Below are 21,635 nucleotides of genomic sequence, written 5' to 3'. Positions count from 1 at the left end.
TGATCTCTATTGATCGGCAACCTTGGGCACACAGAGGAGGTCCGGCATTTGTCACGTCAAAGCTAAACCCAATAGCTGATCCACGCCGCTCTCTGATGAATTGGCCCCGTTCGCCAAGTTTATTTAATTGATGACGTGTTCCCTTTCAGGTGGACCACCACTATGTTCCGCGCATTCATTGATTTTCCAACCCCCCCCCCTTTCTCCAAACTTCTTTTTCCCGCTTTCTTCAAGCACCCAATTGCAAAAGACAAACCCGCCCCCACCTCAACTAGACCTCGGCGACATGGCAAGAAGAGTGTCCTTGAGCCTGCTTCTGACCAGCCAGTTAGACTTCCAGAGATGGATATACAGTGCCTCTTTGTTAGTAAAGAGGCCTTCTAGGCGTATCAACTTAAAAGTATTATGAGAAGTGAGCAAAAGTCAAGTCTCTGCTCACATTCCTCAAAGAAGAGATGAAGCAGTTAGCTGAAAGTTGTACTAAAATACACGTTTACACACACACACACACACACACACACACACACACACACCACCATTTTCATCTCAGATGTACATGAATGTCAAAACTGTCACAGCACTAATGCCCATTATAACTGTGGCTTTGTGACTTAAATTAATAGTGATGTTTTCCCTAACTCTCTTAATCTGTGCCGCTTTCTTAGTCCTCTGTGGTGAGTGGCGTCAAACGTAGGTTATAATAAACACTGACTACTGTTGAATGCATCGAGTAGAGTGCATTAAAAAGATTTCTTGATGTGAACTAGTAACCACAGGCATCTTCTGTGGTGAGCAATACCAAATAGTTGATCCCTCTCTGTACCAAACTGTTAAAGTTTTAAAATGCTCACCGGGCTAATAGTGCACCATGCTTCAGCAACTCCCAACAATCCATACAGGAAAGAATTTGAATGTGTAAAGCACACAATCCTATTCCAGGGGATCTGGAGTGCGTAACTTTGTCATCTTGAGAGCCTGCATGAAAACTAACACTTGCCGGTGCAGCCAAGCAACCAGTCAAGCGCTAGGTAGGCAGCTTTTGGCCATCAAAGGGAAATTCCAGCCTAATGGGGTTTCAGAGTTTCCAGTGTATGCCTCTACCATCCGCAGACAACACGATTACCTGAGGAGTGTTATCACACACACACACACACACACACACACACACACACACACACACACACACACACGCACCCGCACACATACCTTTCACACTCTCTTAACTTTGGAGTTTGTACTTCAGGTGGATGCACATGCATCAGACAGGCAAATGCAAGTGTGGGAGTGAATTTGACTGTGGAATAAGCATGAGGCTCATTATGGGACTTTGATTTTAAACAAATATAAGGATAGCAAGCGAAGCACCCCAGCAAGCTATGGATTGACTCAAGAGCTGAGGCATGGAAGTAAATAAAAACAAAGGAGAGGAGCAGCACCAACAAAGGCAGAGGAATTGTGCAAAAAGGCATACTTTTGGATTTAAAGCACCTATCTCAGATCACAGAGCCTTGAGAATGGGATTGGATTACTGTCGGTTAGATTTACTCCTGTGGCTCTTCGCCACTGCATCATCGTAGGGCCCCCTGCCTCTGGATCAATGGGGATATTTACTGCGCCTGTTTCAGGGAGACTTTCACAGTAGGCAGGGCATTAAACAAACAGCCGACAGCCCCGTCCCAATGATGGCCTGTCTGTTCACACTGTGCCATGCCCAAATGTCACACATATTCACTTCAAACAGGTAGTGCACACAAACACAAGTGAAGTGCAGATAAAACAAAAAAAGGCAAAGCAATTTGCTCGGTGTGATGAACAAAGAGGAACACTGCCACATTTCAAGAAAAAAAAAATAAAAATAAATAAATAAATATATATATATATATATATATATATATATATCCAAGAGAGATGGAAAGACATGTTATGTTTACTTTTAGATAATTAGCCTTGTAACCCACTCTAAAATTATACTCGTTAAAATCCTCTTAAATGGACACACCTCAAATAATTCCTTGTCTGCGTTCCCCTGGTTGCTCGTAAACATTCAGTTTTGAACAGTAAAATTAAATTGCACTTCACGTGTGAGACATTCCATTGTAATGTATCGCTTAATGGAAGAAAAAAAATTAACATAACAACAGTAAATCTGGATAACATGTTGAAGCTTTGTGATGGAAAATAACAATCAACCGCAGCGTCATAATAGTAACCTCATTTAACCCCAATGTTGAGCTGGAAGGGCATCATGACTGAAATCACTTGAGGTAAAACAACAACTCCTTCACAGAGTATGTCTATGAAGCTGCAGGAACAGCCTATTGAATTCTATTATACATTTGAGAGTAGAATCGCCATTATGGTGTCAAACAACAGTCTTTACATGCATGTATACTGGCTGGCTGCAAAATAATTTGCTAAATGCGAGCGCATGAGTCGAAGAATGAGTGGAATGTATTGTGTTCCCACTCAAATATGAGCAAAATAAGTGCCTTCATAGAGAAAAACAGTCAGTATGAAATTTCTTCATTACTTGACAATTCCACTGACAAAGCCTGCGCTATCAGCTGACAGCGCAGTGTCAAACAATGGGCTTACAAACGGCAGCACGCATTACCGAATCAGCCCGAAGAGCTCCCGAGGGCAGACTTAACTTTATCAACATGAAAAGTAATATGTGTGTGAAGACGTATGGCTCAGTGGTGGAAGCTGATGTAAGCTGGACTTTGATGGACCAATCATGGCTTCAGCTGCAGTGGATAATATGCCAGTTGGCCTACTGGCTTTGCAATAGGAGTCATGCTGTACATCGTTGCCCTGATAATTCATCTTTGTCCTAATATATATGATACCATTTTCGCTGCTTTAAGGTTTCCAGAGTGGCTCAGGTAATTATCATGTCTAATAGCTGTAGCCGGAACAAATCAGCTGCCTTAAGGTTCAGACACACGGACCAGACGGCAGAAAAGGCAGGTGGACTGATCAGTCTCCCCAAATTGGTCAAAAAAGTGCCTCGGAACACGAAATGTAATACGTCTCCATAACAGCAGGTGGCGCTAATCTGTATTGTCGCCCAAAAATGAAAACCGGCAGCTGATTGGACGAATGCGTCCCGTGGGTCTGGTTTCTCCAGAAATTCTGACTGTCATGGCGGCTTGTTCAGAATTTCGATCTCATATTGTACTAAAATAGTTCACCGAAACGTGTTTCTGAAAACATTTTAAGCGAGAAATAGGCCATGCAGTTGCTGAATCTTCATTTCAGATCAACAAAGGTTAGTTTGAAAGATTTTCGTCAGATTTTGAGAGACTCTAGTCACGCTCATCCCGCTCCTCGTTTCCAGGTTAGCACTCTACCAATGAGATGGGTCATTTGAGTACGACTGCCGGCAGTGCCCACCTTCCGATTATACATGTGAAATCGGCCAAAATGAAGGCCAACGGACCCTCGGACGGACGACGGCACGGAACACACCGAACAGACTTGAGTCACTGACCTCGCCAGACTGTCCGACGGCCGATTATCGGCTTAGTGTGTCTCGGGCTTTAGAAACATTGTAGAAACCATGCAGACGTTAATTTAGGTTGACGGGATGGGTGAACACTGAGGAATAGGGCAATTTAAGATTATTTTCATTGTCGACTGATACGTCTATTATTTTCTCAATTAATCGATTAGTTAAAAATGTTGATCAGTGTGTTCCAAAGCCTAAGTTGATGTCATATGTTTGTTTTTTCCCCCCAAGTCAAATATATTCAGTTTACTGTCACAGAGGAGTGAAGAAACTATTCAAATTCAAGCTGGAATCAGATCTTTTTTTCATAAAAAATGACTTGATGAATGATAGTTGCAATTAATTTAACAGTTGGCAACTAATCCATTTCTCTTTGCAACTCTACTGAGGAATATTGAAATCAGATTTTTAGATTTGTCCACTTGGAGTGGCTTTGACTATTTTCATTTTTGCCTTCAGGAATGATTTATTGCCGTGTTCTACAGACTGACATGAAAATGAGTTTAAGTCATGGTAATCTTACTTTATATAGTGAGGAATTGGCTATAGTCAAGTGACTCACATCTGCCAGTCCAGTTGCAACAGATAAGCACTGGAAAACTCTTTTGTTCCCAGTGATTAAAGTTAACATTAACTTTCATCTTGCACCTGTTGTGACTGCAGCCTGTTCCCAGCAGGGGTATTTATTTTCCCCATCTCTACGAATATTTGTTGCAATTCTGTGTTGTCTTTTATTTTACGTTCAAGAAAGTGAGAACATGGGTATTTGTGTGGGAGTGTGAGAATGTGTGTGTTTCCGCACACATGTGGACCATGTGTCAAGCACACTGCACCGGGAGGGCTGAAGAAGGGAGGAGGCCACCATCACACACACACACACACGAAGATTTCACTGACACCCACACAGCATACGGCACTAGCCAGACACAGCACTGTCTCACACGTCAATGCTGCCACTGCATTACAGGAAGGCATCTTAGTTATGAAGGGAAATGCCTTGGCACACTGCTGGACAAACACAGATTGTCTCACACACTAACATGTGAGTTCTTAATCTACTATTCTATTACACAACAGCCATGCCGGGTTATTATGGTGTTGGTTCAACAGGGATATTACATGAGCTCAGTTGAACACTAATTCCTGCTGTATAGTCAGTAATTTGTATTTGTGGTATTATGATATGATAAGTCATGATCGACATTATGATTCTCTTCACATCAAATAAACAAAATATAAGTAGTTTTAGTTTTTTATGATTGCTATAGATTTATTAAACACAGTTCATTAAGGACGCCAGCTTTTACCTGGATTAAGCTCATCGGTGTATTTCAGGAAATTCGTTTTCATAATGCAGTATTTTGTACATTCATCACGTTTTGTTTGAAATCTCGCAGTACTTTTTGTGTGACTGATGAATATATTGGTATGGTTCTGATATGTTTAATTACATGTAGAGGATGTAAGACAAGAATGAGGATCAGCTGCAAGTGTGTGTTTTTTTTACTGATGCATAGACTGATCTGTACAGAAGGACACACACACACACACACACACACACACACACACACACAGAAATAATACAAGGTAAATACAAAAATCTATTTTTGCAAATAAAAGAAAACAACAATAAAATAGATTTAACAAAGGTAGAAAATGAAATGATTTTTGATGAGTATTTGAAATGGAATTTTTCCCAAGCCACTATAGAATATCTGGGAAAAAGCAATGTGTTGCAAAAGAGAAGGCATATTATTTTCTGAAAATAAATAGGCCATTATTTTGGAGCATCTAGGAAGCAAAGCAAGTTGATTTTTAAAGTCAACTGCAAATGTCTAATGATTAATCTATTGTATTACTAGTGAAATGTCAACTACGAAAGTTGTTGTCTGCATTCATTTATGTAAATAGGACTGAAATAATGTACATAATACTTTTTTATAATAATTGTTTTTTTTACCAAAGTCAGTTAAGACGCTCTGGTTGTCAATTAGGCCCACACTACAATAAAATACATCCTGTATGGACCTTTTCTTCTGCCGTCATCTTTTCAGCTCCACAACATTGAAAAAGTATTATGCATTAATGTAAAAAAGGATTTAAAGACATTTAAATAACAAGAACGATAATTACGACACATTGTCATTGATTTGATCATATGTATCTGGTATTTCAGTTTTATTTAATGGAAATAAAAGGGTGACGGAGAAAGGGAAGACATGATGCAGATAAGGAAACCAGTCAGACACACACCTGTTCTCTTTTTTTTATTTAAGAAGGTTTTGATTGAGTGATGAGTTTGCACTCTGAAGAGTAGCACAGATGCAATAACAGAGAACCGACTCTGCAAATTGTAGGAGTGGTACGCTGAAAACAATGAAAACAGCACGTGATAGATAGCTCATGTCAAAAGGTTAACGGTAACTCACAGACAAAACGTCTTGTTTTTAAAAAGTGCATTCACAAACATGACAAATACTTTCAACTCATGATGTCTATTTTTATGTGATACAAAATATGCATACCTGTTTTAGATTTGTCTGTATTTATATACATAGATATTTCTTCAAAAGGATCACTTCTTTTGTCTTTTTACAAAGGTTAAAAGCAGGGTTGTGGTCGTAGCAGCTTCGGATATCTCTAGCCTCTTTACCATGTAACGAGATACACATAGTCTCAACAGATATCCAAATAAAACCTACCATTTTCTCTGTTGTTAAACTCAAACGACATAATGTCTTTATTGAAAGAGATATTCATCAGTGAAGCCTGCAGTTTAGAAAAGAAATGGATCAATAAAATGCTTGGGCAATTAAATATATTTTTGTATACCCGCTTTTTTGTCAATATCATAAATACTAAAGACACAGGACAATATTAGAAGACAATGCTGGGAGACTAAATGTAAAGATTAAAATAGTTCAAACATTATTTTTTTCAAGTTTTCTAGTTCATGAGAAAAAGAAAAAAAATCAGGCGAGCACAGAAACACTATACTTCAGGCTTTTCTTCAGTCTTATTCACTGCCCTTTTATATTTAAAAGAGCAATCATGAACAAGGTTGCCAGACAAAGGCCGGACTGTCCATAAACTTTTCTGTTTTAGTCCTGTCCAGATAAGATGCTTGCCCATCATGAATGAGGCAGGATCCTGGTTTTCAAAGGAATTCATAAAAGCAGTCAAACATACTGATAAAAACCAATAAGTACCATGCAAATCTTGCAAGACGACATATTCTCAAACAAGAGACAAAGTATTCTTCGTATAGGCGAAATATCAAGTGAGGAGGGAATGGGTGAAAGGCAAAGACCTCTAATCAATACTAAATACTATATTTCCAAAACCAAACAAAAAATATTTAATCTGTACATAATATAGTACGCATGAGTTCAGACTGGATCAGCAGTTTCTTTCCTTTTTGTTAGTCTTTGCCAAATGCCTACCTTGGAATAATACAGAAAAGTATTTTTAATTGATCCCAATCTCTTTGTTCTCCTCCATAAATCTGGAGAAGGGGCGGCTGGCCCCGACATCCAGACCAGCCTTCTCCATACCCGTCATGGGAGGGCTGCCGCCTGTGTGAACACGCTCCATTCCTCCCGGCATGGCTCTCAATGAAGTGATTCCTGCACCGCCGAGGCTGACGGGCAGCTGGGTGATGCCTCCGTTTTGGATCACAGAGATCTCATTGTTCTTCATGGCAAGCCCGTTGGTGATGGCGGCCGCGTACTGGTTCCAGAAGCCCGGGTCGACGTTCATGGCCCGAGCAGCTAGATCTTTCTGGAACATTTCGCTGAACTTCATGGCGTCCCCGCCCAGCAGGGCCATGGGATTCTCCACAGACAGTCGCCGACCCCTTCGGGCTGGAGCATTGTTCCACATGTGTGTTCCCATGTGAACCTAAAATTAGCAAGAAAATAATGAGTATATTATAATAATAATCCAACATTGAAGGCAAGTATGTGATACAAACAAACATTTTATGGATGGGAAAGGAAGGGAGAAGGCCAAAATTCAATGTAAAAAATAACAAGCATACATTTTTTTTTTTTTTATATATATATTTTGTGGTACATACAATTTTAAAATAGGAGCGCATTTGGAAATTATTGTAAATTTATATAAAATTCACATATATCACAAAGCCAGTTAGGCAGCAGATACATTTCAACCTGGAGATCATAACCAGGAAAGATGAGGGGTTGGACATACAGTACTCCAAAGGCCTTTAGCCAGAATGGATCCCAGAGTGTTACATGGCATGCTTCTCTGCAACCACAATGCCCCCATTTATGTAAAATTCTAATTGATGCTGTATTAAACTGGCTCATACCTTCAGATTGCCCTTTGTGGTGAAAGCCCTTCCACAAATAGAGCAGGCGAAAGGTTTTTCCCCAGTGTGTGTGCGCTCGTGGATTTGCAGAGCACTAGCAGAGGAAAAATTCTTCCCACACGAGTGGCAGTTGTGCTGCTTAGGAGTGCGTCGTGGAGGCGGGGGAGCCAACATGGGGTTGATGCTGGGGCTCATGGTGCTCTGGGGCGCTGCAGCAGGAACCTGGATGCCCATCGGCAGGTGAGAGTTGTCGCTCAAAGACACTGACTTGCCGTGTCCATTCATTTCCATTTTGATCATGTTTGATGCAGTGCTGGCCAAATTAGGAGTGCTTAGCCCTGAAAAAGAAGAATTCGAATGAATATTAGAATGCTGAATCATTAAAACTTCATAGGGTAACTAAGTAAATTAGGAGACCCATATGGCTGCAAGGTAGCTTCTTGAATTTTGAAAACATTCAAATTACACGTCCCTGCTGAAACCCTACTACATTAATTAGGCTAATATTACTTTGTTTATTTATTGATTTATAAAATGTGTAAATTCTATTTTCAACTCTTTGTTCCTTCTCTCGCTATCAATATATCATATCACATTGTGTTGAGCAGATAATGTCATTATGAGTACATTATTTTCAGTAAAAATTGCACATTAAATCTGTATAGATATTTAATTTACTTTATATTATTACAAAGAATGATGTTGATTGTGCACATACACACCTCGGTCTCTATTTAGAAACAGCATGCTGAAGTGGCTCTCCTCCTTGATATACTGCCTGCCAGGTTGAGTGGCAGTCAGGTCAAGGGCCCCGGTGCCTTCAGTTGCAGAAAGCGGCGATGGGGTCTCTGATTTTTCCGACTTCACAGTTGCCAAGCCAGATGTATTGTTTTCCTGGATCTCGTCTACTAGCATGGCACTGCTGTTGTTATTAATGTTGAATGTAGCTGGGGACTTGGATCGCTGGCTCTCAGAATGGCTATGAGCTGGGGACAAGTGCTGCATAGAGCCAGAGGACTCAGACAAAGCAGGGCTCCCCAAGCTTTGACGTTCAGCATCCCCCACTGCAGACAGGGAATCAGTGGCAAAGCAATCAGTCTCTCCACCAAAGCTGATGCCGTTCTGCGTAGGCTTGAGACCAAATGAACGGTTCATGTTGGCAGTGGAGTCGATCATCTTCATCTGGTTCTCCATCGCAGCGATGCTGGAGATGATGGAAGTTGGTGGGGAGCTCCCAGGTGAATAAGGTTTACATGGGTCTACTTCTCCCTCTTTTAAGTCAGCTTCATCTTCCATAGCTTGCTCCATTTCATCCAGAAGGTCATCATCATACTCATTACTCATCGCATCTAAGCTCTTCTCGTCAAAGGAGAGGTCAGTGTCCATCTCCTGCAGGCTTTCAGGGACGAGGGTGTTGGGGATCTGCCCTCCCATGTGCATACGAATGTGTTGCTGCAGCACAACGGCATTGGTGAACTTCTTCTGACATATAGGGCAGGAGTGCTGGACCCGAAGTGGTGGTTTGGATCTATGGACACCAAAGTGTGTTTTCAGGTTTCCCTTGGTGGTAAATGCCCGCCCACATACCTTGCATTTGAAAGGTCTCTCGCCAGTGTGGATACGGTAGTGCATCTTGAGAGCACTCTGGCAGCTCAGAACGCGATGACAGATGACACACTGGTTTGGGTCAGTCATCTTCTTGTCAATGTTTTCAACAAGCTGCTGCAACTTTGATGTCTCTGAGGTTTGCATAGAGTCTAGGAGGCCTCCAAAAGGAAACTTGGCCTTAAACTGCTCTGAGAGCATGGGAAGGACAGGATGGGAGACAGGGTTAGAAACGGAGTCTGGGCTAGTGAGGGGTTCAGTGACCTGGCCACTCCTGGACAATGTGGTGGAAGTGACGGCAGATGAAAGGACAACTTGAGTTAGTGTAGTTGTGGTGGTGGTGTTCTCTCCTGGCCTAGTAGAACAGCTTGGGGGAAGGAGAACACCTTCAGGTTTTAAGAGAGGAGGTGCATCAACCCCTAGAATGGGTTTTGGGGAGGGTGATGTAGTGGTCAAGCCAGAGTCAATAATGATATTTGGGGACAAAGATGCACACTCGCTTAATGGTGGAGATGGCCTCTGAGGGGACCTGTTGAGCGGTGTAAGGCTTGGAGAATCACCAAAACCTCCCATCATACTCGGCAGCGTGGATGGCAGCTGGAGCCCGACTGAGGTTGGAACCGTGGGGAGGACAGGTTTGCTGTCTAGCCATGTGGTTACAGGTTTTTCTGGGGGCAAAGACATTCCATATGGGATGCCTGAGCTTGTGGGCACATTGTCCAGGTACTCTGGCACAGGGTAGGGGTTCATCTGAATATGTGGGTATTTTTCTTTGTGCCTCTGGAAGTGGACCTTCAGATTTCCCTTGGTGGAGAAACGGTTGCCACATATGTTGCATTTGAAGGGCCTCTCTCCAGTGTGTGAACGCAGGTGGATCTGTAGGGCGCTGTCACTGCCAAACACCTTGGCACAGAACCGACACTTATGCTTGAAGAAGGGGTCCTCAGAGCTAGACTTAGTGTCAAACACAGACACATTTGGGGGCTTCCCCTTACGGTGCTTCATCAGAGCAGAGAGGGGGTCGAGCGCATTGGCTGTGGCTGCTATGCTGGCCAACGGGTTAGGGAAGATAACGCTGCTGGATGAGCTGTGAGGTATCAGCGGTAGACTGGAGGCAGAGCTCAGGAGGCTGCTGTGGCTGAGTGAGGGAGGGGTGTTGGAGTTCCTGGGAAGAGCTGAGCTGCTGCTGATGCCACCACCTCCTGTTGCACTACTACTAGTGCTTATGTTGTTTGTGACTGAGGATGAGCAGGAGGGAAGTAGAGATGACAATCCAGTACCACTAGGCGAGGAAAACACCGAGTTATTTGAGCATGTGATAGGTATCGTAGAGTTAGACTGCTGACTGCTAGTTTGTGGTGTTTGAGAGAGATGTCCTTCTATCGCTGAGGTCAGGGGTGAAGGACCTTGACCACTGAGAGTGGCCGGCAACCTAACAGGCAGCTGATGGACAGGGGGAGAGATAAAGTTGTGTAGTTGAAGCTGACTTGCGACAGGAGGAGCACAGGAAGATACAGGCCCCTGGTTTACAGTAGCATTGCTCTGATGGTGATTTAGAGCAGGCTGTGAGGCAGACTGTCTGTTCATCAGTGCCACCTGACTGCGTATTTGTTCTATCAGCTGCAGCTGGTGGATCTGTTGCTGCTGGAGGGCCATCAGCTGGTCCAGGATCATGGGAATAGCCATGGTGGAAACCCCACTGCCCACTGCTGCCCTTACACTTTGTGAAAACTGGGCAACTGCAACACGGGTGCCATGCAGGGTCTCCAAGGTAACATTGGTGCTTGGCATGGCGTAGCTTGTAAGAGTTGAGGGGACGACAACATCATTGAGCTGAGGTAGGGAGCCGTCTGGCTCAGGGGATGTCACATCTGTGTCTTCAGGATCCATATTTTTTTCCGGTGAAAGATCTAGTTCCATCTGCTCGTCCTCCTTTTCTAGGAGATTGACCCCATTTAAGGTTGCTGTCTCTGGGATGTCATCCACCTCACCAGCAGGACTGTGGTTGCTCTCCCTGGGGTCCTCGCTGTCAGCCTGCTCGCTAGAGCAGCTGGGTACAGGGGAGAGCTCGGTAGGGTACTCTTGGGAGGCGTTAGGTGTGTCCTCATTGTCATTCACGATGAGCACCAGGGGGTTTTTGGTGCAACTCTTTGAATGTTCACAGAAGTCTGACCACTTGAAGAACTCAGCGCAACACTTCTCACATACATGCGTCTCCTCACTGCCGCTGCGGCTCTCATTCCCGCTGTCGGCATCATCCAGCACCTCACCTCGGGCTGAAGGGAGGGGAAAGAAGGGGGTCAGGGGAGTGGAGGGGGATAGGAAAATAGGGAGCAAAAAAAAAAGAATTAATGAATAAATAATCAATAGAAGAATCCACACATATTTTGCAGTGCCGTGCTGCAAAGATTTAACCTCTGATTTTTTTTTCTCTCTTTTAACATAACCAAAATCAATATTCTTTTTATTTTTTTACTCTGAACAAATTGCCCTAGTTCACCAATTCTCAAGATCCTGGTTTGTGCATTCACACCCTCTCCATAGAGCCAGCTAATAATTTTCTTTGTGCAATCCATCAAATTATGAGGGCCTATCAATTGTGGATACTGCCGCTTAATGAAATTCCATAGAACCTATTGATTTCCAATATTTCATACAATTCACAGCTGCCTCATCTGTTGGGTACAAACCAGGACTTTGATGGCCCCATTAGGATTCCCCTCTGCTATCAAGCCCAACCATTTCCACCTGAATTACAAATGGCTAGGCCTTTTCATTTAGCATTGCAAAGGTAATACTTTAGCCCTGCATCTCAGCAAGGGACTCTATACTGGAATACTCTCTTGTTGTGACGTCAGGAAAATTGTGTTGTCAGAATCAAAAGCAAAGATCTGCTAAATCTATAGCACTTATACATTTCCTGAACTATAATTCAAAATTATGCAAACTTTGAAATTACCTTTGAAATGTTTTGAAATACAAAACATTAACTTTCAGTTAAGAAATACCCAGTATTACTTTATCTCCCTCTCTCTGTCTCTGTCTCTCTCTGTCTCTCTCTCTCTCTCTCTCTCTCTGCCTCCCTCCTTCTCCCATGCTCTCTGAAATAAGACTCAACAAATTACATGCTAGTACCATGGCAGCAAAGTCTCTGATTAGTTACACATGTTTAATCACAGTTGTAGGAAGCCACTTCCTCTTCCACATGCAACCATCAAGAGTCAAACAAGCCGACGCAAGCTCCGAGAAAGGACCCAATTCACACCTGATCAAAACCATGTAAAAATGGCCTCCCTTGTATATTTTTTGTTTTTGTTTTCAAACATAGTTATATTCTATATTTGTGAGTGTGTGTGTGTGTGTGTGTGTGTGTGTGTGTGTGTGTGTGTGTGTGTGTGTGTGTTTTTCGTGGCCGACTACACATTTCCCTTTCATAAGGAGTGGGAAGTGTGCTCAATCACTGCCACAGCACCCTGCACATACTTTAACTCACACTCTCCTGTTCAGTTTATTCTCAAGGACCCAGCATAGATCTGGTAATGTAAGTTTTTATCTACAAATTAAACTACTGTTTATACACTTTACACTATAAAAAATATTAGGACAATTTCATAGGCATTATTGCAAATAAAAGTGATTTATTACACAAAAAGATGGTCGCTAAAAAAACTGCTTTAAAACAAGGTGGAGTTGATAGTTCTTAGGTGACTTAATAATTCATGCACGCACGCACGCACGCACACACGCACACACGCACACACACACACACACACACACACACACACACAGAGATTTGCTTCCACTAATCATAGGAGTGCAACTCCCCCAATAAGCCAACAGGCCTGAGCTATAAATGTAAGCGATAAAAAGACATGTCGAGAGTGACCTTACCTCAAAAAAACTGCCAGAAAATACTGCACATTACAGACTGCACATGTTTACTCAACACCAAAGGTCTTTGCAAGTGCGTAATCATGAGATCCATTCAGTGCTCACGCTCATTTCAGAGGTTAGAATGGAGCGAGCCATGGTGAGGCAGACATGAAGCATTTGTGCCAATTACAGTGACTCATTAGTAAAGAAATTCATCACTCCTCCTGTAATTTCTGGCCAAAGGGGGCGTGAGCTATCAAGGTCTGGTGTCTGTAATGTAATTAATTATCAAAAGAAAGGCTTTGGACAGGCTCGGTGTTCTTATCCTCACTGGGGCCAGAGCTGAAAACAAAACAAGATAATATTTTACTTAATCATGGGTGCCAGGTTAATTTATAAAAAAAAAAAAAACTGATTAAGCAACTAAAGGAAAATAAAATTTAAAATCCTCCACACTTTTATTTTGGGTTGTACATTAGTTCTACTTTGCAATATCAATGTCACTTCCCTCCTTGATTTTCCAGTCACAAGTCAGCAAATTTTGGATAGAAATTCTATTGAAATAGAAAAAAATATTTTTCAGAATTCCTATTATTATTTACCACAAGTGAGAAGAAGCCAGTCTGGAAACTGAAAATGTCAGGGACATGTGTCAGCAGGCTAAAAATCTCCTTAGCCCAGCAGCGGACAGCAGAACTCATTTCCATAATTGAGGGTTGAAAGGTCAACACAAATGAGTAGGCATTGTGTTGGGCTGATTAGTTATTAGAATGGTATAACTGTCAATCTCTTTTATTCATTCATACAATTACAAGCGGGGGCCTTTGTATGCCTCTGACCTGACACACACACACACACACACACACACACACACACACACACACACACACACACACACACACACAATGACACGTTTCTTCACTGACATATGTAGAAAGACAAAGAGCTTAGACAAATTACCTGTATATATGTATAGAGATAAACACCTAAAAAACATCACATATATACACACACACACAAAAATGCTTTTTGCTGTCACTGGAAAATAACTAACTGCAGTGCGTATACGCATGCTTGCACAGGCCGACATTGTCAAATGTACCCTGTGAAGGGCTATATTTTTCTAATTTGAAAATAAAAGACTTACGACTTTGAATTATATTTTCCATTTTGAAATTCCTGTTTTTTTTCTTTCCTCTTGGCATTTCCAGTTTTTTCAGTGTGCAACACTCATTGTAAGCACAATCAAAGGAATATTGTGACAAATGTTATGCCCTTTATAGCTCAATCAAAAATCTGCACACTGACACTTTAAAAAGATTTAAGAAACCATTCAGTGATTCAGTTGTGGGATTTTGCTGTGGTTTAACATAGCTACAATTACTCAATATTACAATACAGGTCACTGCAGTGATAATTCTGTATGCTTTTGTTGGAAATATTATAACACTGTACATGCGAATGAGCTCAAAATAATACCATTTGCATTCACAATCACCATTCACTCCTGAAACAGTGGGGTGCCATTGTGTTGCGCAGCTGTGTAAAGGCGACATTTTGTGTTTTCTTATACGTTTGCAAGACAGTAAAAAAGTGTGTGTGTGTGTGTGTGTGTGTGTGTGTGTGTTGTGGGGGGTATTGATTTTCCTATAGCATGAGAAAGGAAAGGATGACAAAAAATCCAATCCGTTTTTCATTCCTTTAAGAGTCTTCATTTACTCAGATGCAAATATTAAGCTGAACCTAGTCAATAGAGCGATTGTAGACATTGAATCTCTATCTTCGCTATCTTGTTCAGCAATCTTTGGCATGCTAACTGAAACCGCTAATCAGACATATTATATCAGATGAGGTATTCATGCTTTTCCCTGATTCTGTGAAAGCCACAGAGCCAAGCATTGAGCGAAGCATCGAGCAATTACAAATTCTCCCATTCTTAACAATTTCCAGATTCACTTAATGAGCGTGCATGCACACACACACACACACACACACACACACACACACACACACACATTCTTATTTTATGTTAAGATAAAGTCATTGGTATCTTATTTAAAAAAAAAAAAAAAAGTCATTTAAAGTGTATTGTATCCTAAATTTTAACAATTTTCATCCTAAAACTTCTTCGTCAAACTGTAAGATTTTTAATTTCATTTACATTATTACTGACCGTAAGAAGAGTAATCTCCTGCACTTACAGTCTTCCTAGAACCGCCCCTCCTTCTGGCCCTTTAAAATGCATTCTTTTCAAGCATCTGGGGATAGCTTAGGAACCTTAAAGAGAGATACATCACTGTAGGTCCTGCCCATGTTGGGGAGGGGAGGGCATAATAAGGAGGCCTGCTGGGTTCAACGATGCTGGAATTCTTTGACCACACATCCACCACTCTATTCTCAAAGACATGAATTATTTAAGTAATGTTTGTTTTTTTTATTATTGAAGTTGATTTGAGAGACAGATATTTTGACTGATGTATTGTGTGCCCGTTGCTGCATTTTAATCTGGTAATTTATCTCTCAGCACAGGCATCATTCAGACCATCAATCATGCTGATTTTACATTGATTGTGCACTTTTGTGAAGTGTTAATTCCCTTTAAAAAAATACTAACTCTGTCACACTGTTTAAGCATTGCATTAGTTCCACTAATTTCAATGCATGCATGCCTTTTTTAAACTAACAGATCCTTCAAAAAAAGATTTTCCTGCACAAATTCCTGGACACTAATGTGTCTGTGGCCATACACACGTAAAACATCTCCTCGAATGATGAGGCTCGAGCGTCCTCAGCACAGCTCTGTGTGTGTGTGTGTGTGTGTGTGTGTGTGTGTGTGTGTGTGTGTGTGTGTGTGTGTGTCATCGGCCTGGTCAGCCCTACTGCAGAGTGGTACAGTCATATCTGCACTAACAGAGAGGCCTTTGTCATCGCCTGCAGATGTGGAGCAGCCAAAACATTAACGATTTGTTTGTGTAAGCATTTGCAATACAGTATTCAATGACGGCACTCTGTCCCGATGACTGTGTCACCCGTCAAGATGGCTCTCTGTGTACGCATGTGGATTTACAAAAGGAAGAGGAGGCTTTATAGGATCTAATGGACGCTCATCCTCAGCAGGCCTAAGACATATTTGCTACATGGTGATCTTTGCTTCAGCTAAATTTAGATCCTTAGATTTGTATTTTAAAGTAAAAAATAACTGCAACATCTCAGCTATCAAAGCGTTCGTCCATGACTTTACTTTCTGAACAAATCAGTGATGAAAATGAACCGAAACAAACAGAAAAAAAAACTAATCTTAAGTAAAAACACCAATGACCAAATGTACCTCTTCACTTGATGGATTGTTAGCTTGCTCTTAAATCCGCCCCAAATCTGCTGTTAAGTCTAACATTAAGGAGTCCTGTCAAGTTCTTCCTCTCAATCAGGATATTGCTTGCTTGTGTGTGTTTTCAGTGCTGAGAAGTAATTAGGACGCAGCCATATTTGAGTGCCTTCTTGAAGACATCTTTGGCACAACTATGTGGGTGGTCCAGAGGCCTGCACCCAATGGTGAGAGGGGATTAAAACAAAAGCCAAACAAAGCCCCACTGCAGGGGAACCATGTTGTCACTGTCAGCGGGGATTTCCTCACTGTATTATATATTTTTTTTTGCACCTCATAACTACGTACATTCCTGCCTCAAACTGCTTGTTGTAGAAAAAAAGGAAAACCTTCTACTTAAACAGTGTGACTATGTTTGAGAATTAAATAAAGAATTTGACAGTAAATGTGAATATTTCTGTGAAGAAAGCATCAAAAGTGAAAACTGAAACCACACTTGTGGCCGTCCACCTGTTCAGTGAATGCAAGACCAACGTGTCTTTCCTGAGGAGTCTCTTAAGATGTAGAAAACATAATTTTTACAACTAATAATATTTGTGAAAATGTACCTTTCTTGGTTGAAATTGATTGTGTACGTATTCGTCCATAGGTGGGGAAATTTACCTTTGGCAATTCCTCTAAGTAGTAGTAAGCACAAGTGTGCTCGTATGCGATATGTACGCCACCGCCCTCCCACACATTCCACGTGCACACCTTCAAAGACTCTGGATGCAGAGGAGGCGGTGGCCAGATGAAAAGCCCGCCGTTGTTCACACTTCCTAGGACACGAGGAAGCTGTGCTGCCAAGGCCAATGGCACACATGCTCTAATTGTACAAGGAGCTTGACATCAAGCGGCAGGACCTGGCTGGCCGGGGCTAGACAAAGGTTAAGTCAGCAAGCTTTATAAAAGCACTCCTAAGTAGACCCCCGCCTACTCTCACCACCCTAACACACACACACACACACACACACACACACACACACGCCCCCAGGGGGCAAGTGTCTGGAAGGCCTGAGGGGGAGATGATATGCCAGACAAGGGCTTGTTGGCACTTGATTTTAGTTTTTTATCTTTTCAGGGATGCAGCACATTAAAGAGTCTCACTGAGCTACAGCGGACACCAGATTAAGAGAAACTCACACAAAAAGGTCAGACCAAATTGAAGATTTGGAAAAAGGAATAACAGACAAAGAGAAGTTCATACCCGAGCTCCCTGATCTTGCAGTTATTTTCTCGTGCGATGGCCATTTTCATGAAATGTGCCGCGGAGAGAGTGTGTGTCCTTGAGCCCAATTTGAACACCACTCCAATGCTCGACTTTTCTCTTTACCACCAGCCCAACATCTATGGATTTTAAGTCTAAATCAAGCAGCGAGTGACGGTTGGAACTTTGGAATTCCTTCGACATTATATGCAATGATTTGTCAAGGCCGGCGATCAATAGTGTCGTCAGGAGCTGCACCACGGCGATAGGCAGCGGAGAATCCGATCACGCTGCAATGATACACCGGCAGACTGACATTTGTAGCTTGTCTATAAGGAAGCTTTGGATGAGACATGGTATTATTAGGTTTATTTAAGTGTGTATGGGCTTCACTGTGCTCTGCTAAAGGCTTGGCATTGTTTCACTGCAATGTCTGTCCTGAAAACAAGCGAGCCAGTATAGTGCTCCAATAAGGACAAGAACATTCCACGGACCGCTTCCAGTCTTAAGCACAATGGCGTATATGCTATAGATTACCCACAACACCGTGTGCATTTTGATTTTAAAGCCACACATCCATGTAGGAAGGTGTGTTTTAAAAATGAGAACAGAGTGTATGGATGTGTTTCTTATTCCGGATCCGTCTGTAGACGGTTTTCTGTGTCACAAATTGTAATAATGATTTTTACATTAAATTCTACCTGCATGTAAATCATCCCAATTTCACGACAGGAAAAGGGAAAAAGGAAATTCCCTTTTCATTCCATGATCCTACAGGAAGGCAACCTGATGGACGTTTCTTATTGTACCAAAATCTATGAAAGGTTATCTCAACATTAAAACAGACACAAAGCGCCCTGCAATGACTGAAATCCACAGAGTAATTTGGAACAAAAGAGCCAAGAGTCATCAGTGTGATTCCCCGGCCCTCGCACCAACATATCCCCATGCAAAGAGAACTGCTCCCCAGAGATTACATCACGCATTTCTATTGTAAGGAAGCCCTGCAAAGTCTGTGTGTGTGTGTGTGTGTGTGTGTGTGTGTGTGTGTGTGTGTGTGTGTGTGTGTGAGAGTGTGGCTGGGTGTGTGTGTGTGTTGGCCAACATGAGCCTACGAGGTATAAATAATAGCAGGGATTTGTTGGGAGCACCCAGCTTTATGGATACCAAAAATAATATACTTCACAGTAAACACCCAGAAAAATTATGATCTTAATAGTAAAATAAAAAAAAGACTGCATTGTTATTGGTTTTGATTCAAGTTATATAAAATGATGAAATTAATTGATCTTACTCCTCATAGATAAATCCGATTTTTCTTCTACATGTATTGTTTTTATAAAATACAGCAATTAAAAATACTGTCATTTTAAATAATTTAAAATTGAAAAACAATATTTTTTTTGCACCATGCAGTTAGAATTCTATTCCTCGTGTTGTTCCTATAATCCTGCAGCATTGCGCCTTGCTGAAGATGTGACTTTAGCTTCATAATGGTCGTTTTATTGCGCAAAAGGCTGAGTGCAGAATACAAGATGAATGAGGCTTTTTTTCCCCCCCACATGACGAGGACGAGCCCTGTCAAGCGATCTTGTCGACATTGTGAGCAAAAGGGAACAAATCAAGTGTGCGAAATTTATGTGAGGGGGGTAAACAAAAACATTTCCATAACAAAACAAGGCTTCGACCTGCAACTGAATCCGCATTTTGCTCCTCGGAGAGCCAGACTGGCGCTGAGGGACCAAAGGCACTAATACAAAAAAAAAAAAAAAAAATACTACTACTACTACTACTACTACTACTACTACTAATAATAATAATAATAATAATAATAATAATAATAATAATAATAATAATAATTTAACAGGTTAATTTTTTTATAATGCAAAATATACCTTGTTGCATGATTAACTTCTATATGCGCGGAGTTAAGAATTGTACAGCTGTAAGAGAGAATGTAAACATTTGTGTGTATGCGTTTGTGCGTGTGTATTAGTGCGCGCGCATGCACATCCAAAGTCAACTGTTTAAGATTCCAAAGACATATTTTAAAGAAAACAGCCCCGATATTTGACATCTAGCTGAGTATTAAACCAACTCTATTTTGAAACAGGTCTCTGAAAAAAGGCCTCCAGCACATCATGTATAAATGCTGTGAAGTGTTGCAAATGAATATATGCATTAGTTACATTCGTGTTAAAAGTCAGCAGCCGATGGTGTGATGCAGCCTGGGCGAGGTGCAGGTTACACTGATGTTTGGGCATAAAACAAACACACAACTTCATAATCGAGAATCGCACACTTCCCTGTCGATTTAGGAGAGCCTTCTGACTTAAACTGTGATGGATTTATTACAAATTATTCCATCTATGTTTGAAAAAAAAAAAATCCAAATAAACCCAAACGAGTTTTCAAGTCAGGTAGAACTTATAGAAAAGAGTTTAAAAAGCTGCTAAAAAGAGAGAGTGAAGTGGAGAAACAACATGAGTGTAAAGCAGAGCTGTGAGAAGGGAGGGAGGGGGGGGGGGGGGGAAAGTTGTCTGTTTGGAAGAAGAGACCGCAGCGGATCAAATCCACTCACCGTGCTCGGAAATCACCCCGGCTATTGCGGGCTCGTCGTCCGACTTGAGGTGCTGCGGCTTGGCTTGCTTGCGTCGGGACATGCTGCTGGCGTCGGTGCTGGCGATGCTGCTGCTGCTGCTGCTGCTGCTGTTTTTGCGCTCCGTGATGCCTCTGCGTTTTGCAGATACATCAGCGGAGAGCGAATGAATCAACACACACACAAAAAGTTCGCAAATAGTCTGGTATAGCGGAGAGAGGGGGGGGAGGGAAAAAAAAAATAATTCTGAAATTAGCCGGTGTTGCTGCTGCTGCCGCTGCTGTTGCTGTGCGTTGGATTGCGCATGTCGGTATAATAATTACGATAGTGAATAATGCCTCGCGATTAATGGCACCGTGTGAAGGTGGGGAGGGTTGGCTGGAGTCCAGCGGACGCGCATTGGATATGGTAATGAGGGACGGACTAAGCAATTAGCCGCTTCACTCTCAGACTTCATCCGTCTCTTTTCTCTTTACTATCCAGCCTCTCCCCCAACTACACAACACACCAAAGCTCTTGTTATGCCCGGTTTACAGGGGGTGTGTGGGGGGGGGTCTTCAACAGGGAACGTCAGTCTCCTTTTCCCCCCCTTCCTTTCACGAGGCGCACTGACTCACAAGTGCCGAGGATTCACCGCCGCGTTTCTTCTCCAAGTATCTCTCATCTTCATCACTCTGACCTTTACGATCCCACTTTTACCTCCCAACTTCAGAGAGCGTCTTCTCATAAAGTCTATCTCGAGAGCTTTGGCTCAGTTCTCGCACTTTTTCTCTCTCAGTAACTTTTGTGTGTGTGTTTTGTGTGTGTGTGTGTGTGTGTGTGTGTGTGTGTGTGTGTGTGTGTGTGTGTGCCGAGGCTGCACACGCACCTCCTTCTGAATTGGACTGAAACGAAGCGATGTTTACAGTCTCTGAGATGTTTCAAGGCTTTAAAGTTTTCTCTTGATGATGGTGCTTCCGGTAAAGTAGCTGCGGTTTCTACACGGACATCGAAAACCGGAAAAGAGGACGGGACGTGTAAAGTTCTTGACAATAGCCATAAATTGTTACCAGGGTTCTTTTTTTTTTTTTTTTCTAATGGCGCAGCTCCGCTCTCCAAACTTTGACGCGCGTCTTCAGAGAAATCGGTGCCACGATTAGTCTA

At 42.1% G+C, this 21,635-nt stretch overlaps 1 protein-coding gene and 1 long non-coding RNA gene across 2 annotated transcripts; one reads left to right on the top strand and one right to left on the bottom strand.

Moving 5' to 3' along the window:
• The first annotated feature begins 3,301 nt into the window (after positions 1-3,301).
• Positions 3,302-7,482, top strand: LOC118496091. Its single transcript, XR_004898567.1, has 3 exons — positions 3,302-3,553; positions 4,014-4,024; positions 7,471-7,482. It is a non-coding gene; the product is annotated as an uncharacterized LOC118496091 (long non-coding RNA).
• Positions 5,764-21,290, bottom strand: sall3a (spalt-like transcription factor 3a). Its single transcript, XM_031278282.2, has 4 exons — positions 20,475-21,290; positions 8,567-11,725; positions 7,845-8,182; positions 5,764-7,411 (listed from the first exon to the last, which is right to left on the bottom strand). The coding sequence occupies exons 1-4, from the start codon at positions 20,554-20,556 to the stop codon at positions 6,980-6,982; spliced, it is 4,011 nt and encodes a 1,336-aa protein (XP_031134142.1). The 5' UTR covers positions 20,557-21,290; the 3' UTR covers positions 5,764-6,979.
• Positions 21,291-21,635: the final 345 nt, after the last annotated feature.

Source organism: Sander lucioperca, chromosome 10 (genome assembly GCF_008315115.2).
Source record: "Sander lucioperca isolate FBNREF2018 chromosome 10, SLUC_FBN_1.2, whole genome shotgun sequence".
Taxonomy (NCBI): Eukaryota; Metazoa; Chordata; class Actinopteri; order Perciformes; family Percidae; genus Sander; species Sander lucioperca.
Note: the sequence above shows the minus strand (reverse complement) of the source record. Positions and strands in the feature narration are given on the sequence as shown.

What these genes read in the sequence shown, in the direction of transcription:
- sall3a (XM_031278282.2), bottom strand. Translation starts at nt 20,556, where the DNA reads ATGTCCCGACGCAAGCAAGCCAAGCCGCAGCACCTCAAGTCGGACGAC. An exon ending in CGGGGTGATTTCCGAGCACG is followed by an intron (nt 11,726 to 20,474) that starts GTGAGTGGATTT and finishes CCCTCCCTTCAG; the next exon opens with CCCGAGGTGAGGTGCTGGAT. An exon ending in CCACAAAGGGCAATCTGAAG is followed by an intron (nt 7,412 to 7,844) that starts GTATGAGCCAGT and finishes TGCTAATTTTAG; the next exon opens with GTTCACATGGGAACACACAT.